Raw genomic sequence first — 17,680 nt, forward strand, 5'->3', positions numbered from 1 at the left:
TAACTGGATATATTCAGAAACCTGTTTATATTAAAGACAAACATATCAAACAAAAAACATAAAAAAAAATTTAAGTTAAATCACAGCACAGATGAGTCAAATGGACTTAATCTGTATTAAAGGATCGGTGGACATGCATGGTAGATTATTATATACAATAGAGTGAAGTAAAACACCTCTCACATCATATTCAGCCTTAATGGAATATGGATTAACATTTATTATTCACATTTGCCTGTTGATATTTATGTCTTTATTAATGATTTAGAAGACATCAAGATCACTGCCTCTTTGTTTTCAATGTTGTGGCTTTTTGAAGCACCTTTGCTTCTTTTTACAAAATGTTTGTCTCCGTTTCATGTACAGAAACATGGTAGTTACATCTAATGTCTTCATTTGTAAAACAGAGAGACTGGAGCAAGCAGGAATCTTTAGACTCAGCTTTCGTGGCGCATCTACACTTGCAGCAGCTGATCATTGCTGGAGCAGTTTTCATTTAAAGCTGGTGTATCCTGGTGAAGCCAAGTGAGCAGAGTCAGCTGACCCCACAGAACTGAAAGAGTATGTATGTAATGCTCTGTTATTGCCAGCCTTAATGCAGAAAGAGCACGGTGGAAATGTAAACTTTACCCAAGAAGGGCATATGTGTGTGGTTCTGGGATGACACATCTTACAGTTAAACCTACAAGGGTCCTTAATGCAATCAAATGTGTTCAATAGACAGGTTGCAACACTAGTTTTTGTGAGAAGAATATGTTTGCTGGACTGTGGTCTTTTGTTTGTATGTGTTTGTAGTGCCTTTTTTTTTTTTTAAATCTTTTGTGCTGGCACCACTGTCATCACACCACCCTCTGGAGGACGTAAAGAATGCCAATGCTGTCAATGGTGACGAAGGTGGAGAAGCTGGATGACACATGGATCCTTTTCAAAGTGCTCCCCTTTGGATAGAAGGTCTGCAGGGCCTCTCCTTTCTCCACATCCCACCACTGAATATGAGACACAGATAGAGACAGTTGGAAGGAATTAAACTCTTAAGAAACCTTACACCATTGTATCTGAGCAGGGTAAATAATGCCAATCCGAAGAATAAACTGTGTACAACTCTGTGATCTTGTCAGTAGAGAAAGAGACCAACTGTGCAAACCTGAAACACTGAAACTTTTTATATGATGTGTTAATGTATCGGCTCTACCAAAATTAAGAATCTGCCACTTTCACAGACTATGAGGAGCAGTTTGACCTTGTGAGAAATATGCTTATTGGTTTTCTTGCCAAGAGTTACGTGAGAAGACGGAGATCACTCTCACGTCCTTGTGATAAACATGTAGCTGGAACCAGCAGCCAGCTGGCTTGGCAAAAAGACAGGAAGCAGGGAACACAGCTAACCCGGCTCTGTCCAAAGCCTCTAAAGATCACAAAACAGGTTCTCTCTTGCTCGTTTTCTACAAAAACAAGCAAGAAGTTATTGTGTATGTGTGATTGCTTACCCCTTGTTTCCCGCTGCACTCTCATATTTTACTCACTGTATTTTTAAACTGTCATTGCATCTGCTTCAAATCAGGTCACAAAACATGACCTAGAGAACCCACCCCTGGAGGTACGAGTGTGAATTTCATGCCAATTGGAGGGTGTCTCAGATTTCAAACTGAGTTGTGTGCACTAGACCCTGAGACAATAACAGAGGAGAGAGACAGACTGAGAGCTTTACATTGCAAGACAAGAAGACCAGGATGAATTTAATAGTATAATATTACTAGTACACACTACTACACACACACACACACACACACACACACACACTCGCCACAGCAGCTTTTCTATGCGATTTCATTTAATCTCAGTTTAAAGTTGACATTTTTCACTGAAGCTCAGTCAATGAATCACAATCGTTTATAGGCATGAGTGATTTGTGCACGTATTTGCGTGTGTGTGCACATTCGTCTTCCAATAACTATCAATAACCATGATAACTTCACATCAAAACAAGAAATGGTTTCTCTTCCATCTAAATAAACGTTGGCATGAGTCAAACTGAAGCTTGAGTAGTGTAGTATGTTTCAGTTATAAAGCTTTACCTGCGAGGGTGTGTGTGTGTGTGTGTGTGTGTGTGTGTGTGTGTGTGTGTGTTTGGGAAGGATAGCAGGCTAACTTCTCTCTCAACAGACATGCAGACCCACAATGGTGACAGCAACAGGCCTCCAGCTTATAGCACAATCCAAACACACATAATCACACTTCCCATGCACACAAACAGTCCATTAATCACACAAACCCTTCAACAACATTAGGAGCCGATTTGCATATTCTTGATATGACACCGAAACAAAATGTCTTAGGTTTTCTTCATTTTCCCCAGATTATCATGCTACATACAGCTGACGTACTACCATGTAAGTGTAAACTTTCTCCTCTGCAACCATCATGAGACACACATACTTGCTTGTCTCAGAAGGGTAAACACACCAAAGGGTCTTATGAATCCGACCCAGTCACACAATACACGCATGACATCGGTTCCACTTTTAAACACTGATTGAACAGAACAGCAACATATATTCTTTTGTGAACAGATTATTCGTTATGAAAAGAGCCTGGATTGTTTTGTCCAGAGATGAAGCGAGAGACGTAGGGCTGGATGAAGAACGATAGACAACATAAAGGTGGGATCAATACGGAAGTGGAGAGATAAATCAAAGATACACTGTGCGGTTATCGAAGCAGGGAATGAGGCACTTGGTTGAAGTATAATTGCATCTGAATAGAAGGAAAGATGGCTGCCAGGTGCCAGAGCGCTGATAGCTCAAACAAAGAAATAATACTCAGATGCTTACACACACACACACACACACACAGGCATAAATACAGAAATAAACAGCCAAACAGATGAGGGAGAGAACAAGCAGAGCCAGAGAACGACGAGACTGAATCCGACAATAAACAAGAGCAGCAGATGGATGATGAAACTCCAAGACGAAACAGAAAATAAGAGGGAAAAGCACTCCATAACTCCAAATGGAGATCAACGAAGGACTCGCACTGAGATATGATGTACGGAGAAAAGAGTTGTTCAGAATAAATGTTTAGAAGAGTCCACTGTCTCTGTGGTGGGGTGGAGGGAGATGCATGGACAGAAAGTGTGAGAATGATGTTAGTATCAAAGTGAGACTAGATTTATTATTAAAGGGGGAAAAAATCTAGAAAATGTTGAAACATTTATAGCAGAGGATCGTGACTGGATGGCATGCATATTCATAGATTTGCATGAGAGAGGGACAAAAATAAGAACTCAGAGAAATGCAGACTAAACTTTCTTTAGTTTCAAAATGAAAACAAAAAAAAAGATACATGCAAGGAATGTCAAAGAAGACACAATTGTAGAAAGGTGCAACAAACAAAGGAACAAAAGATGATATAAACAGAAGAACACATTTATCACTAGTGGCACACAAGATAAGCTGGTTTCCATAAGAGTTTGTGTCTGTTACGAGAATGTACAGCGGTGTTTTGTGTGTGTCACCGAGTGCACATATCCTCAGAGCAGATGGCTGATGTGCTAATAAGGTTTGTGTCTGTTACGAGAATGTCCAGCAGTGTTTTGTGCGTGTCACCGAGTGCACATATCAGAGCAGATGGCTGATGTGCTAATAACACCATCACTGTGTGTCCATTGATTTATGGGGGGAGCTAATGATGCACGTACTGTAGGTGCTGAATGAAAACGCACAATATGTGCTTTTGTGAGTTGCTGTTGAAAGGAAAACACCTCCAGGTGTGTTTACTTTGTGTATTTGTGAGACCATCTTTCAAAACATCCAGCACAGCAGCTTCACTTTATTTTTATACCCGAGTTTGCTATTGCGATGTTGAGTTATTTATCGATGTTGTAATATCGCCCAGTCTTGTCAAGGGAGTTCAAAAAGCTTTGAAACAACTACACTGTGGACTGTAATTCATTCACTGTGTTTTATGACATGAGTAAAAAACAGAGCAGAAATAGGGGGTGTTGAGTATACACACATCTAGATCCAATGGCAATGTGATGATAAACAACAAGGGTCACTGAACCCTTATCTATAAAGCCATACTATTCTGCATGTTGAGATAGGCTCCCCTCAGTGTCACGCTCAAATACACATGGGTCTAAATCACATCTGGGGAGGCTGGAATTGCCACTGTGTGAGCAAGTAACCCCGATTCATTTCAGCTAACAGCAGAGAAGCAACAGATCTGCTCAGATGGGCCCTCACTGTTAGCCATGGTGAGGCTAAATAGGTTATTTGGGCTACCTGAGGGAAAGTCAGCATCACTTACATAACAGAAATACCTGTCCATGTGCACACAGTTACGTCTTTCAGAAGGAGTGGAGGTAAGTAATTCATCTTCCTTGAACAAAAATAGCTCAGACACAAAGTCCAGGGGGAAAGGTACAGTTTCTACGCTTTATAGAAATCATGAAAGCTCAACAGCCAGCAGGATGCACACAATGGATGAAGGCAGGGCAGCAGGGAGATTAAAGAAAGAGGGGATACCAGCTGGAGTAGATTCAGGCGATTTTGTAAGGCCACCTCCATTTCAGAAAGAAAAGCGAGGGATTTTGTGTGTGTGTGTGTGTGTGTGTGTGACCAGGCAAAGAGACTTGCGCAGAGGGAAACTGTGACACTGAAGTTGAATTATTCATCCAAGGTTCCGTCCACTGAAATATTAATGCTCAGACAATTCTCTGCACATCTCTCCTTCACACCTCTTTTTTCACTTTTTCTCTCCAACATTCCTATATTACCGCCACCAGCAACTCTTTGTTCATCACAGATGTGACTAGGAAAAAAACTAAAGCATGGAAAGGGAAATGAGTACAGCTTGTAAGGAGCAGGAAAACTGAAAGTGAAAATGTAGCTGCAACCAGCAGCTTAGTGGAAAGACTGGTAAGAGGGAAGAAACAGGTCTGGCTCTATCCACAGGTCACAAACACTATTTTATGGCAACAGTAGTTAATGGCTCCACTTCACACAAACGCACCAGAGAACAGAACTAGTTTATGACGAAAAATGTAAAAGAAAGAAGAAAAGACAAGACAATGAACAAGCTCGAGTGAGAAAGTCAGCCAGTGGTGTATCCATGTTCCCAGACATCCCCCAGCACCGTCTCCCTCCACCTCATCCTTCATCACTGACCTCACTCTCCACTGTGCCTCATTTTGTCTTGGTGTGATTCGCACACACCAAGGCCCTTCTCCTCCAGACAGACAATTAACCCTGGCTTAATGAGCAATGCAGGGGAAACAAACGGCTCCCAGAGACAGATAAATATTTCACCAGCATGTGTTTATAGCACAAGCCTGGCGACACGAGCACAGAAACCAGGCCATATTCATTCCAAGCTCAACTCTTTCAAAGTGCTTCACATACTGTACGTGAGAAGGAGAATGCAAACGCCAAAGCAGGAAGTCAAGGACGTCTGGAAAACGCTATCTATTGTGGATGCATCCTGACCACATGAAGAATGAGCCAACATCTAGCCTGAGAATTTTTTTTATAGTCCCTGGAATATATAAAGAGAAAACCATGAAAACACAATGACAGACTGTAAGAAAAAGCTGCAATTTCAGGAACTGTTTTGTATCTTATGAGTGTCTGTAGGTATTTTTAGAGGCAGGTCTGCTGTTACCCTTGAGCAGCACTGCAGGGTGCTCACTTCTGAAACAGCATGAAGAAAAATGATGAATGAAATTAAAACAGCAAATGCTGCCTGGACCAGCACAGTGGCCCATTTATATACATGTCCTCTCAGAAGACAGACAGCAGTTGTGATGTGTTATTTCAATCTTTGGACCAGTTTTGAAGGAGGTGGGGGTACGGGGAAATCAAAGAAACAGCTGAGGTGTGCAACTAGCCTGTTAACCAACACATTATAGCATTAATAACCAAGATGATCATGTGCCTACCCAAATGCAAAAGGTAAATCTGGAGTCAATCCATGTGAAAAACAGAAGGCAAGACACTACACATTTTTTAATTTCACTAGGTGTTGTTGTTTTGCTTGTCATTCATTTTGTTCTGCATTTCTAATTTCAGCTTTTTTCCCCTCAAACTGTCACACTTAAAATAAGCAGTTAATTAAACACAAACTACAGTACTTGTGTTCTTTGTTCTGAGACTAAATGAAAAACTAATTCTGTGAGATCTTGCTTCCAAAATACAAAATATCTTTCCACTCACAGCCTGCTTTGTCATCACTTCCAACAGCAAGAACCAGAGTATGCAACAAGCCATATTTATGACTTCAGACCTCAGAGAGAAGCACCTAGAGGCAACATAACTCTAGCTTAAGAAAGAAGAATGGACTGACTGATGTGTAGCCTTGAGAGACAGCACACAGATCTGGCAAAGAGCGAAAATGGAGACACATTTACTTACGACTTAGTCAATCTCACTCCACAAGAGGCTTGACATCCCTCAGAGAAGTGACTGTATTTACTCAGCTATTCCTTCAGCTCCTGACTGATCATTGCAACTGTTTTTTAATCTTTCACAGATTCTCAGTCCATCAAAAGCCTCTCGAATGAAGGGCAGCGCAACCTTGTCTCCTTCATTTCATCAGTGCCCTACCTCCCCCTGTGTCACTTGCTTAAGGTGATGATCAGCTGTCACAGTTCATTGGCTGCCAAGGCCACATTAAAATACACTTAAAGCTGGCACCTCAGGATGAGCAAGAGGGAGGGGCACTGAGGCCTGATAGAGGAAAGTAATCTCTAGTGATCTGAGAGACCTTTAGTCTGACCTACTGGAAAAAGTAAGTTCAGATTAAAAAAAACAAAAAACAACCTGACAGTATGAATTTAAAATCGAACAAGTGTTAGTTTCCAGTGATGGAGGGTGGCTTTAAAACATAGGATCACCAAAGTGGACAGACCAAGAAAAACAAAGTCAGAAAGAGAAATAAATAGTGTGAAGCAGAGTGATAACACTGGAGAACACAGGAAGACCAGGTCTTGAGGCAGAAAAAAAACTGAAAGCAACAACTTCAAGGGGAGTGCAAGAAGGTGAGATAAGGTGAAAATCATGTTTCTCTCTTTTTCCGTCATGGCTCGGCTGATGAGTGATGTCTGACAGCGCTGGTGGCAGGGGAGAACCGTCACACAGGTTAGAAGTGTGTATGTGCAACAAACGTCTCCATGTGAAGATGTTAGTGTGACTAAATACACAAGAGTCTGGAATAAAAGCACCTATATTCTTTATTGGGTTGAACAACTTTGGGGGGGCATTAGTGGCTCTATGAGCCTGTTTGTATCTGGTGCTCAGTTTTAACTAACCTAATCAGTAGTCCTACTGTCTTTAGTAGTCTTACTATTATTAATTTCTCTTGCAAAGATTCTCCTCACATGGTTAAAGAAATCCTCCACACAGCTTTTCATTTGTTCATGTTGTTAATTACTTTTTCAGATTCACTAGCAGTATAACAGTTGGATCAGTGAGCTCAGTCCAACTGACATAGGAGGATGAACAGAACAGAACAGCTCTACCATCCCTGCTGATGAGATGACACCTCAGTCTGGCTTCTGACAGCTGGCTTAGTGAAACAGACCAAACTTCAGAGACACTGATTAAGACTAAATAACAAGCCTCCGTGTCTCTGTTCAGTCAATGAAGACACTTTTGGATCTGAGAAATGGTTGATTGTATAAAAATAGGCACAGTTAGAAAGATTCGTGTCAGTATTTATAGAAAGGTTTTTGTTTTGTTCCTGACAGCGTTGTGTGAATTATTCGGGGCTTCTGGGCGTGTATGTGTTTTTGTTGTCAGGATGAGCCTTTTCACACCTGCTCCTTCCCTCTTGGATCATGGCACAGTGACAGATCACTGTTGAGGAGTTTGTATGTGGGTTTGTGTGTGTCTCATGCATGGTGTGTGAATGTCAAAGCCAGGTGTGAGACAGGTACAGCATTTCCTGGGATGACCTGGAGCAGAAAGAAGAAGGACTAATGGGAGTTCGTGTAGGATATAACAGCCTCTCTTAGTGGGCTGGACCGCACCACTTCAACACACCATGACACACATAGACACACTTATCTGCTTGCAGTCACGCATACTCAAAATCTTACATTATGTGAATTTAAACACTGTTACTAAAAGATGTTTAATTAAATACTCGACACAGGTGACTACACACAACAGGGGATCAGGCAGGCACATATACACCACACAATAGCCTGCTGTTTTTAATTACACCCACACCATTCACCCAACCATACAGACAGGAAGGGAGGGATAAAACAGACAGAGAGAACAAAAAGGCAGAGACAAAAGAAAAAAGCATCTTGAGAGATGATTAAGCCAGAGCACTGACAGAGATGGGGGGAAAAAAAAGCCATTGGTATAAACAAGAAAACATCATTCCACACCGGGAACCAAAGGGGCCGACAGACAGAGGGAAACAATGTGGACTCCTCATGCAACAAGCCTCAGGTTGCATCACATCAACCCATCAGCTGGTAACTGGTAAAATCCATGGGAGACACCAACCTCTCTCTCTCTTTGCCTGCTCTTATCCATCCAGCAACAACATCATTTAGCAGCAACACACTGAGTCACTCTGTGGAAAGGCTTCTGCAATCAGAGAGGATCTGACAGCTGAAACCTCTACACCGAACCACATCATGATAACAAAAATGCCTCCTGTCTAGTTTTATTTATTTTTCCAGCAATTCTTTGCCAGGAGCTCTGTCACAAAAATGAGAGTCAGATCACATTTATGTCACAGATGTCATAGGTAAAGTACAGCAAAGGTACAGTAATTGGAAAACATTTTTATTTAGGTATGAACAGTAAACATTGCATTTACTAAGTTGTACTTTTTCAAATTTTACCAGCTTAGAAATATTGCGTTTGTTGATATTTGCAATTTGGGTGAAGATTGCATCACATTACATGACCAATTTATGCAGAGAACCAGGAAATTGCAAATAGTGCCATTACTTTTTCTTGCACCTGTATGTTCTGTTCTGTTCTGTTCATGTTCTGTTGTTGTTTATGTGGCAATTTGCACATGTAAAAAAACAAACAAACAAAACAAAACCTTGTGAAAAAATGAATTGTTCTTAATGTATCACAGATACTTGCCCCTCAGCCAAACTGATACTAATGCTGCTGTGTGGATCTGTATATCATAAGGGCCAACAGTTTATTCTTTTTCTTTCAATATCCGTTTGTACAGTACACTCAGCATGTCTGTTGCCCTGTAGGCCGTGGGGGCTAGAGGCTGTTTAAAGATCATCTCACGGGCAAAGTCTCTGAACACGTTACCACTGAACTGTGGTCCCTTGTCACAGACAACCTCTTTCAATATTCCATACAGAGTGAATGCTACATTCAGCTTTAAGGTTACTTGTGCACTTGTAGCTGGCATGTGGAGTATCTCCAGATATACTTGGATGACCTTCCTCCCTGGCTGCCCTTGAGCAACTGCTTAAATAGCCCTACCATCTGGGTTAGCCTTTCCTCAGACTGCACCACTTACAGGTAGATCAGCACACAAGCCAGTTCATTAATGTTACTTTTAGCAATAAACATTCAGCAGATTCACAGGCTTTTAAGACCTGCATACAATTCTCAAATCATACCATTTCCAAGTTATTAATCAACACACTAAAGTGACTTAACACTAATAATCCCGACCTCGATACTTGGTTCAACCCCATGACATAATTGATGATGTCAGAGAGTGTATAAAATTAAGAGGTTGTTGGGAGCCTTCTCCTTTTATCCTCTGGCTACATGGTGAGTATAACCAAAAGACTACAAATGAACTTGTAAAACTCAATAGTCCAGGTGTTGATGCTGCACCAAAAGGTTCAACTCATGAAACCGTGTTTAGGAGCTCATTATTATTATTACTGACACCTAGTGGACACATTTTGCAGAGCAAACAGAGACTGATAGATCACAAATTCCTTGCTGCAAAACACAATTATTATGAATATAGAGTGGCTAATAATGTTGCTGTCAGTGATGTTATAATTAAGCTATACCTGTGATAGACAGATAATTGTATGGGGAGTAAAGGTGCTTGTGTAAATGAGGGTATTTGTTAATGATTTTTTATTTAGAAATAATAGTTGCCCCAAAATGTTCACAAACAAGTCCTTCTCTTTGTCTGTGGCTCCATTTTATAAAAGTTGCTGTCTGACAAGTAAGCCTTTCCTCAATCCACTCAAAGGTAAAACAACTTATTCACCTGATTCCAGCAAAGCTAGTTGGTTTGTCATTGGTTACGGGACAGTTAGATTCACAACAAACTTCAAGAGAGGCTTCATTTGGGAACGCCCCCTCTGCTTGACACAAGTTTCGAAGCTTGGGTGCCACACGTAAGATTGCTACTCTTAACTAAATCAATCAATCATCTCCTGTTAAACAATACTTGTATGTCTCACTTTAACCAAAGATATTAATGATAGTTGTTACATAACATAATTCTTAACACAAACCACAGATAGCATGTGTTCGCAAAGTTATGAGTTGAATGTGGAATTTGGCTAAACAAACATTTAACAAGTATGGTTAGGAAGTTGAGAAATGTACATGAAACAATTGGGGACAAATTGAGTGTCCTCACCCACTTTGTCACACTGAGTAAATACAAAGAAGGACTGCAATTCAGCAGTTTTCTGCTTGTAAGCGAAGCTGTTAGTGGGAGTGCAAAAGAACAAACAATCAGGTTAAATGGCAATAAAACAAATGAACAAAGTGGAAACAGCAGAGAGAGTGCAGGTGCAGTTTAGACCAACATGTGGGAATATTGAAATGTTTAGTTCCTGTACATTTAATTGTGGTGAAGCCAATTCAAACAGAGGAATGGCAGTGTAGAAATTGAACTGTTATGTGTTGTATACTGGCAGTCCCCTGTCAGTGCTAAATCTACTGACACAGCAAAAGTCTGAAATGAGTTTTCTGTTTTGTTCCAGCTGGAGAAGACTCTGAAGGCCTAGATTGATGTTTGGGAACAGAAGTATGGCAAGGAGTTTCTGGTGCATGAGCACAACCACCTCCACAATGAAAAGGAGAGAAAGAAAGTGGAAAGGGTATATATTACTCTTAAATAAATAAATTACTTCTCACATGTGTTGCCAGGTCAGCTACTGTATATGACTGATGTTTCTTTGTTTGCAATTGCGACTGAAGAAAACTGGCAGCTTCAGATACAACCCTGGTGACCAGGGTTTGTCCAGCACGACAAGGACCCGAAGCATACAGCGAAAGCTACACAGAAATGGTTTAAAGAGAACAAGGTGAGTGTTCTGGACTGGCCGGGTCAAAGCCCCGACCTCAATCCAATAGAGAATTTGTGGCTGGACTTGAAAAGGGCTGTTCACACCCGATCCATGCACAACCTGGCAGAGCTTGAGCAGTTTTGTAAAGAAGAATGGAGCAGTGTCCAGATGTACAAGCCTGATTGAGATCTATCCACACACACTCAGTGCTGTGATTGCAGCCAGAGGTGGATCTACTAAATACTGACTTGAAGGGAGTGAATATTTATGACTATTAGGGTAAAACATCCAAGGTGAATACTTTTTATAGGCACTGTATATACAAAAACCAGTAAAATGGAAGGTGGAAAGGTAGTTGTAGGTATGTTGTAGTTACTGCAGTAAAGATATACTGTATACCACAAGAAAATGCACTATGAGAAATTTTTGTAACATGACAGCCTTTTTTTGTTGTTGTCTTTGTGCATCGGTTTGAAATAAGTCTATACATGTGTCAGGGTAAAATGGTTAGAGTATAAACTGTGAATACCTGATTAAGACTTAATTTTGAAATGTCTTTGAATAGCTTGGCCTGAATAAAAACATAATTTTTGGAGCATTCAATCAATGTGCAGGCTACATTTCTTTCTTTCTTTCTTTTTGTTTATTAGCCTTTTAGGAAAAGACCATCCACTTTGTAAAAGAAACACGTACAGCAGGATCGCTGGGGCTGGCTAAGGATCAGGGTTTTTACAGACAAGATTCTTTTATTTTCAATCATTTTTGGATAATTAATCTGGGTCTGATGTTTTTACAGTTCTTTTTGTACAGACTAAACAAAGGAGATACAACATGGTAATTATAAAAAAAACTGTCAAAATTCTGCCGCTTTGATTTTTTCAAACTTTGGCCAGAGGCAGACGGGCTTTCTGACCCTGCTTCAAGTGCTTATGCTAAGTTAATCACCTGCTGAGTTTCAGGTTTGGCGTACAGATATGAGGGTGATATTGATCTTCCCATCTAACTCCCAGCAAGAAATCAAACATATTTACTATAATCCATATCTTTTCATTTAAGCTTCAGGCGATCTTTGAGCTCAGAAAAAATATCAACTTGATTTATATCACGATATAATAAACACCCTAAAGTTTTCTGCCATGTTGCTCAGTCCTAACTTAAAGCAGAATGTGGAGCTCAGCCAAATGTGGTCTCTTATCTACATCCTCAATAACTGACTTGTTTGCTTTAGTGATTGAAACAGAAAGAAAACCGAATACAAAACCTCAAGTGTCTATTCTCACATATGATGTCATGCTGCTGTGTCTGATGATCTTTCTAGCACATCATCTCTTTTTTAATTAGCCTTTTACCCTGCCCATTAAAGTGCATGTACCATGACGTAAAAAAAGTTGAGTTTTCTGAAAAAACTTCAGATTCTGAAAAAATAGTAGCAGCTAAAATAAGTGTGGGATTCTCATAATGTTTGAGCTGATTTACAGGCTAATTTAATATCCTGTTAAGAGAAATCTGCTGTAGACAAGATTATGATGTGTTTTTTGGCCACTTGTCTCCAGAAACGCTACACAATACCGTCCACTGCCTTCAAAAGTAACATCTCTGTCAACCCACACAGGTAGGTACACATTCACACATACCACACAGCCCCACACACAGCATCAGGAGAAACCAGAGATAAAAGGCCTTATCGATCAGAACTGCTCTCCCTTAAGGATTACATCATTGCCCTGCAAACAGCCAATCAGATCCCTGCTGAGACTGCCTGCTATGTGACCCCATCTCCTGTAAAATTTATGGCAATGAGAAAGAGAGAAGCACACACGGACACAAAGACTACTCCAGTCATGTCACATGAAGGTACTCATATCATTCTCTAAGGCACTGAGTGTTTTTATATAAGCCTGCACCACTGCAACAGTCCTCTCATTTAATGTAACATTTAGTCATGTTGGGGGCATTTTTCTATTTTTTTGTACTGTGACATGTCAAACGTGTCTCAAACAACAATTCACCCTCTCAGATAACCAGATTTATAAACAGATAGATAGACAGACAGACAATGAAGGGTGTCTTGGAACAATATCTTAATTTCTGCCTACCAATACATTTTTACCTCACTGTGATGCCTCACAGCCCACACACTGAGCCACTGGCCAACCACCTGCGCGTGCAGTCATACCTTGATGTAGCCGCCAGTCGAGACAAGAAGGGAGTTGTCTGGGGAGAAGTGAAGGTCGGTCACCCAACCTCCGTGGAGTGAGTCCATGCCATCTTTACCCTCCCGGGAACAGATCTTCAGCAGAGACCCGTCCTTGACACTCCAGAGCTGCAACAAACAGTCATACCACAACCATGATAAACAACAACGATGTGAGCTGTGAGGGCATTTATATATTTGACTGGATTGTGTTTGCAATCCCCACAAAATGTAGATACTGGTAAAACAAAACATATATTCTTTACATCTTGATGACTGTATCAGCAGATGGAGTTGTCATGGAGATGGTTTAGCTGTTATCACATGACCCAGTATGGAGCTTTGACCATGTTATAATAGGTGGTCGTACAAACGAACATCAAGGGAGATTGTAACAGCTGTCTCTGTTCAAGGATGGTGTCTGGCATCCAGTTTGACCTCGCTGAGGTCACATGATAACAACTGAGCTGTCTCCATGGCAGCTCTACAAATGCCATCAGTTTATGAAATTCATCAGTGGCTCAAATGCAGTTATTTGTCAACCTTCTAAGGTGAAGAACAAATCTTCAAGTTCAATATAATGAAAAACAAAGATGAAAATGAAAGAGTTTGCACAGACACACAGAGTGATAATAAGTCACCCATAATGCACCATATATATAATAAAATGATGGTCTGTGATTCTATCATCACTAGTGCAGCACATGATGTCTCCTGCAGCTGTTTACATGCCATGTTCATCTGACAATGACACATCACACGTACAGCTATATTTAATACTTGGCATGCTTTTATACTGAATGACTCACATTTGTTTCCATAGAAACAGGGATGAAATTTCAGTGCGGTTTAATTTGGATCCAATGGTTCGGCCATTTCTGGATAATGGAGCAGTTCAGCTCAGAGGCCACCAGAGGGCATTAACTCTTTGTTGACTGATGCGCTGCTGTTTGTCACTGCCTGTTCCTCTCTACTTCTCACACAATCCAAATTTTCATTTACTTTGTGTGTGTGCATGCAGGTTTATGTATGAGTGATGCTGATTTCAAAGACTTGAGGATCCACTCTGGCAGCCTGAATCCTCTCCTTCACCTCCGACTGTCAGACATCTCCACCTCTTCCTGTTCTCTTCAACCTGACTTGTTGCACAACCTGCACCCCCTCCTACTCCTGCACGCCTCCTGAGAACAAGCTGTGCCTCCTACCCTTCATCCCATCCTCTTCAGTATGCTCGAGCAATCATAATATATTAGTGAGCACTTTATCTAAACGAGCGATAACGTAATTATGGGGTGATCTCTGGAATAAACTGACTGCTGTAACTTCTTTTTGTAAGTTGCATGGAAAATTTTATGGTTTAAGGCACAGTCACTACCTCTAATGCTAGTAATACAGTACATAATATACAGTATACTGAGGCAGGAGGCTTAGTGAGAAGTCTTTCCTTACCTCTCATCTGTAGCCACTATACTTTTTAGCCACTAATTTTCCTCATAAATCCCTAAAATCCTTCTACTTTCCACCCTCTCTGTTTCAACATTTTGCATTTAGCTGCTATGCTAAGCTTGTTTTCCTACAGCAAAACAAGTCTGAGTCTAAAATAAGATCTGCAAATGCTAACAAAAAGGGCGCATGTTTTGAATACAAACCCGGATCTCGCCGTTATCATCTCCAGTTGCAAGGCGCAGGCTGTCCCAGGAGAACCGGCAGCTTCGGACACAGCCTTGATGACCACTGAGTGTGTGGACACACTGCCAGGACTCACACTGCCACAACTAGGAGCACAAAGTAATGCATTAAAATGAGTGAAAGGCAGAAAGGAGTGCATCAGAGGAACAAATTAAACTATAAAAATCAACAGTGTTTACCTGGGAATAACAACTAACAATAACAATAATAAATATAATAATAGGACAATCATTTTTATTTCTGTTGCTCAGTCCAGTCATCATCTGATCATGGATTTTATAGGGACCAACAATCATGCTAAATGTGGTTAAGTAACAGTAGTTCTGCATCATAATGATGCAACTGTTAATTACTGTTTCTTGTTGTTCTCTCACTTTTTTGACTTCCCTTTCTCATCCGTCTCTCAACCATTGTTCTCTTTATACTGCCTCCTTCCCTCTCTCTTCCCTCCCTAGTCTTTCGCTCTGCATTTCATCCTTACCACGGTTGCATCCTGTGCTACGCAGAAAACAACACGGTTCATAATTAGACACTTCACTTGGCAGCTGGCTAACTCGGTCTGCTCACAAAAACCCATTCATTTGAAGGTCAGCAGAAAAAGAATAAAATAGGGGGGTACAGAGGGAGAGATGTAAAAAAAAAGAAAGCAGCAGAACAGAATGTTCTTCTTTTTGTGTTGCTTAACAAACACTCATGGATGACCTTTTTGGTTTGACCTCTAGAAAGAGGGAGAACAAGGACTTTGATGTTTGTGTGTGTGTTTTGAGCTACCAAACCCCCTACTCGACCTGGAGAGCAAGGACTATGTGAGGGGCTGCTAAAAGCACCACAACACACACACACCTCAATTATTCTCTTTGCCAAATCCATAAAACACACATTCTTTCTCTCACTATCACCCACTGACCCAAGCCAGGTTGTCTGGCAACCCAGCAGCTGTTTTCTACAATAATTGTTTACTAAATCCAAATTCTCTTGTGAAACTCTGTGGCAGTGGCTCTAGAACAAATGCCCAAAAGAGTGGATTTGCATAGTTTCTAATGCTGAATACTCAGGAACAACAACTGTCATCCATGATTTAATATTAGAAGGAGAAATATAAATCTGACCCCAAATCCACAATCATTTACGATCAAAGAAAATAAATAACACTGAGAAGAAGCCAGTGTCAAAGATTGTACAGCATCAGTACATTTCACATCTTTGTGGATGACTAAGAAAAGCAATGATTTATGAGCTGATTGAGGAAAACTTCATCTCCAGCCCAATGAGTCAGTCAAAGTCAGGCCAAAGTCAAGCACAGTGTTAGTAAAAGGCAACCTGGCAAAAATGACATCCAGACCGAAAGACAGGTCGGTTGCGGGCCAGCCCGCCTGCCAGGCTGGTGGGTTAGCTGGTCCATGGGCTGCATTCAGATTAAATGATCACTGGACATGGATGTAGGAGGACAGGCCGACCTGCAGCTAACTCACCAGGCCCAGTGCCATCTGCTGCATGCTAATCTCTAAGACAGGCATGTCCAAAGTCCGGCCCGCGGGCCAATTGCGGCCCATACAGTCCATTTTACCATTTACCATGTTCAAATTTCCATTGGCCCGCAGCCTCTGTCATAAAATCAATAATATGCGGCCCGCCAGCTCTGTTGACCACAGTATAAAATACACGCGTACAAAAAAGCCATTTTATATTTCGCCAGAAGATGGCGTTAGACCTGTGGCCGCACTTTCGCCACGTGACCCTTGTGTGATCCTTTCCAGCCCATTTCTAAAATGCTGGAGCTCGTTGAGTTGCAGTGTGATGCCGAGTGTCGCAGTCAGCACCAACGGCTCCCTCTTGTCAACTTTTACCGCCGACTGGATAAAGGCAGGTTCCAAGAGATTCGAGCATTTGCAAAGAAAATGCTGAGCTTGTTTGGCTCAACATACTTGTGCAAGAAGTATTTACTGCAGTCGAGATCTCAGTATCACCCTTCACATTAGTGCAGGCAAGTCATTTGTTTAGTCTGAGGTGAATACATTCTAAAATCTCAGTGAATTGATTTTTTTTTTTTGCGATGAACAAAACCGCAGTTTTGAATATGCACTGAGTCTTTTCAATCAGTCTTTTGTTTTTCAAGTGACAATCAAACCGGGTCTAGTAAACCCAACAAATTAAATATTCAAATCAAATTCGGTCCGGCAGCCTGTTTTTTCATTTCGTATTTTTGATCCGAGTCTAAAATTGAAATAATGAAAAATTTGGCCTTTTTTGATATCCCAATATTTTTGATGGTCAATTGAAAAACGAAAGAACAAGTGATACACGGAATCATATGGCACTCTTGGAGCTTCTGGATAAAATAACTATTAGTGTTATTTTCCTGTTCACATGTTTTGAATTTAGAAGTTTACAGTGAGCATTTAATAGTGATTAATATGTAATGTTTCAAATGAACCTAGATATGTTTAATCTTCCTCAATTTTTTTTCCCCAGACAGTCTTTTTCTTCATTTTATGTGGTCTTCAAATATGAAAGGCAGAGTGATTTTGGTAAAA

At 40.8% G+C, this 17,680-nt stretch overlaps 1 protein-coding gene across 5 annotated transcripts in view; it reads right to left on the bottom strand.

Moving 5' to 3' along the window:
• Positions 1-814: 814 nt before the first annotated feature.
• Positions 815-17,680, bottom strand: part of apaf1 (apoptotic peptidase activating factor 1) — a 39,523-nt gene continuing 22,657 nt past the window's right edge. For all 5 annotated transcript variants that reach the window (XM_020599575.1, XM_020599572.1, XM_020599574.1 and 2 more), the window contains 3 exons: positions 15,107-15,232; positions 13,440-13,586; positions 815-986 (listed from right to left, as the gene is read on the bottom strand). In XM_020599575.1, the coding sequence (XP_020455231.1) occupies positions 840-986; positions 13,440-13,586; positions 15,107-15,232 (420 nt within the window). In that variant the 3' untranslated portion in view covers positions 815-839. The remainder of the gene's footprint in view (positions 987-13,439; positions 13,587-15,106; positions 15,233-17,680) is intronic.

Source organism: Monopterus albus, unplaced genomic scaffold (genome assembly GCF_001952655.1).
Source record: "Monopterus albus unplaced genomic scaffold, M_albus_1.0 scaffold41.1, whole genome shotgun sequence".
Taxonomy (NCBI): domain Eukaryota; kingdom Metazoa; phylum Chordata; class Actinopteri; order Synbranchiformes; family Synbranchidae; genus Monopterus; species Monopterus albus.